The sequence below is a fragment of the Piliocolobus tephrosceles genome, unplaced genomic scaffold (genome assembly GCF_002776525.5).
Source record: "Piliocolobus tephrosceles isolate RC106 unplaced genomic scaffold, ASM277652v3 unscaffolded_31266, whole genome shotgun sequence".
NCBI lineage: Eukaryota > Metazoa > Chordata > Mammalia > Primates > Cercopithecidae > Piliocolobus > Piliocolobus tephrosceles.
Window position 1 is genome coordinate 650 of NW_022314606.1, and position 2,541 is coordinate 3,190.

The following is a 2,541-nucleotide window of genomic DNA, read 5'->3' on the forward strand; positions in this document are numbered from 1 at the left end:
TGCAGGCTGAGGAAAGAGAGGCCGTGGGTGGGTAGAGGATCCAGACCAGGACGGGGACAGAGGGCACATCTGGAGGCTCAGCCAGAAATAGTTCCCCCCAGAAAGTAGGCAGCGAGTCGGGGGTTGAGCTGCAAGAAGGAAGGGGAGGAGGGAGAGAATGGAGGGACTGGTGTTCAGTGAGCCGACTCCTCCTATCCTGACCTGTTTTCCCAGGGGACACCCCTGGGAGACTGTGATCCTCTCCTCCAGGCTACTTTCCCATTGGTGCCAGGATTCCCCCAATGCCACACTGAGAACCCAGGAGAAGTATCAAATTATATGAGATAAGAAATGAAGAGAGGGGACAGGATTTCTGGTTGACCGTGAGGATATTTATTGAGGGTTTACTGGGTACAAGGAGAAGGGCTGGCTGGCTTGGGATGCAGAGACGCCTCCCCTGGGATCCTGCAGCTCCAGGCCCCTGTGGGTGGGTGAGGGTTGGGAACCTACGAACATTCTGCAGGGTCCAGTGTCTTCTCCACGGTGCTCCCTTCATGCGTGACCTGGCAGCTGTAGCTTCTGCGGGACCTCCACTGCTCGGGCGTCAGGCTCAGGTAGCTGCTGGCCGCGTACTTGTTGTTGCTCTGTTTGGAGGGCGTGGTCATCTCCACGCCCTGGGTGATGGGGGTACCATCTGCCTTCCAGGTCACCGTCAAGATTCCCGGATAGAAGTCACTCATGAGACACAGCAGTGTGGCCTTGTTGGCTTGGAGCTCCTCAGAGGATGGCGGGAACAGAGTGACCGAGGGGGTGGCCTTGGGCTGACCTGTGTGGACAGAGGAGGGGGTGAGAGATGGCAGAAGGAGAGTGGGGTGTGTGGAGCGCTTTTCTCTGTCTAAAGTCTCTGGGAGGGTTCATGGTGTGGCCATCTGCTCCACCCAGGGCCTCTCCCGCCCTCTAAGGTAGAGCGTTTCTACCTTAGAAGTTGGTCTAGTAGTTTGTGATTAGTTTTACGATGTAAATATAAGATTTTTTGTTTGTTTGTTTGTTGAGATAGGGTCTCGCTCCAACACCCAGACTGGAGTGAAGTGGTGCCATCACAGCTCACTGCAGCCTTGATCTCCTGGGCTCAAGTGATCCTCACACCTCAGCCTCCTGAGTAGCTGGGACCACAGGCATATGTTACCACGCCCAGCTAATTTTCGTTTGGTATTTTTTTTGTAGAAATGGGGTCTCACCATGTTGCCCAACTTGGTCTCGAGCTCCTGGACCTCCTAAAGTGCTGGGATTACAGGCATGACCTACCATGCCCAGTGAGACTATTTTAACTTTCTTTTCTTTTCTTTTTTTTGAGATCGAGTCTTGCTCTGTCGCCAGGCTGGAGTGCAGAGGTGTAATCTCAGCTCACTGCAACCTCTGCAAAAACCTCTGCCTTCCGGGTTCAAGTGATAGTCCTGCCTCAGCCTCCAAGTAGCTGGGACTACAGGCGCGCACCACCACACCCAGCTAATTTTTATATTTTTAGTAGAGACATGGTTTTACCAGGTTGGTCATGATGGTCTTGAACTCCTGACCTCGTGATCCACCCGCCTCGGCCTCCCAAAGTGCTGGAATTACAGGCGTACGCCACCACGCCCAGCCCTTATTTTTTATTTAAAAAAAAAAAACTTTTTTTTGAGATGGAATCTTGTTCAGTCACCCAGGCTGGAGTGCAGTGCCACCATCCTGGCTCACTGCAACCTCCACCTCCTGGGTTCAAGCAATTCTCCTGCTTAACCACAAACTTGGTGGCTTAAATCAAGCAGAAATTGACTTTTACAGATCTGCAGGTCAGAGGTCTGAAATGGGCCTCCCTGGGTTGAGGTCAGAGTGTCAGTAGGGCTGCAGTCTTACATGGAGGCCGTAAGAGACAGGCCATTTCCTTGCCTTTTCCAGATTCTACAGGCTGCCTACATTCCTCGGTCCATGGGCCCTTCCTCCTTCCTCAAAAGGCCAGCAGTGGCTGGTTGACTCACTGTCACGTTGCATGGCTCTGGCACCAACTCCCCGTCCCCCCTCAGGGTAACACGAGGGCCCACCTAGATAATCCAGGATAATCTATCTTAAACTCAGCAATTTAGCTGCTGGGATGCCACCTACACCCCTAACGCCCCCTTGTCATAGAATAGAACATGTTTATAGGTTCTGGGGATTAAGATGTGGATATTTCAGGGGGGCATCATTCTGCCCACCACAGTGGGTTTGTATCAGCCATATTCTTTTGATGTTCAGCGTGTCTCACTTTTAGCCAGTGGGAACCCCTTCTTCCGGCCTCGGTTTGTTAGGGATGGTGCCCACCACATTTCTTGGGTGGCGCCTTCGCTTTCTGATACAACAGATAACAGAGGTTCCAGGCTCATCTCGCCCACACCTGGAGTCAGGCGCAGGTATATGGGGTGCCTGCGTGATGGAAATGCAATTGTTTCTTGGATTTTTTTAAACACTGGGGATGGTCAGTCCACATATTTCAAAAAAAAATCATGAATTTCAAATAATTTTCCAATTTAAAATTGATCTTACAGA

General features: G+C 51.6%; 1 gene segment (V, D, J or C); it reads right to left on the reverse strand.

Annotated features, from left to right (window-relative positions):
- Positions 1–349: 349 nt before the first annotated feature.
- On the reverse strand, positions 350–883 carry LOC111534273 (the record flags this gene model as incomplete). The annotated part of the segment is given in 1 exon segment: positions 350–883. A coding segment is annotated over 1 exon segment (398 nt), but the record flags the coding sequence as incomplete, so codon positions are not given.
- Positions 884–2,541: the final 1,658 nt, after the last annotated feature.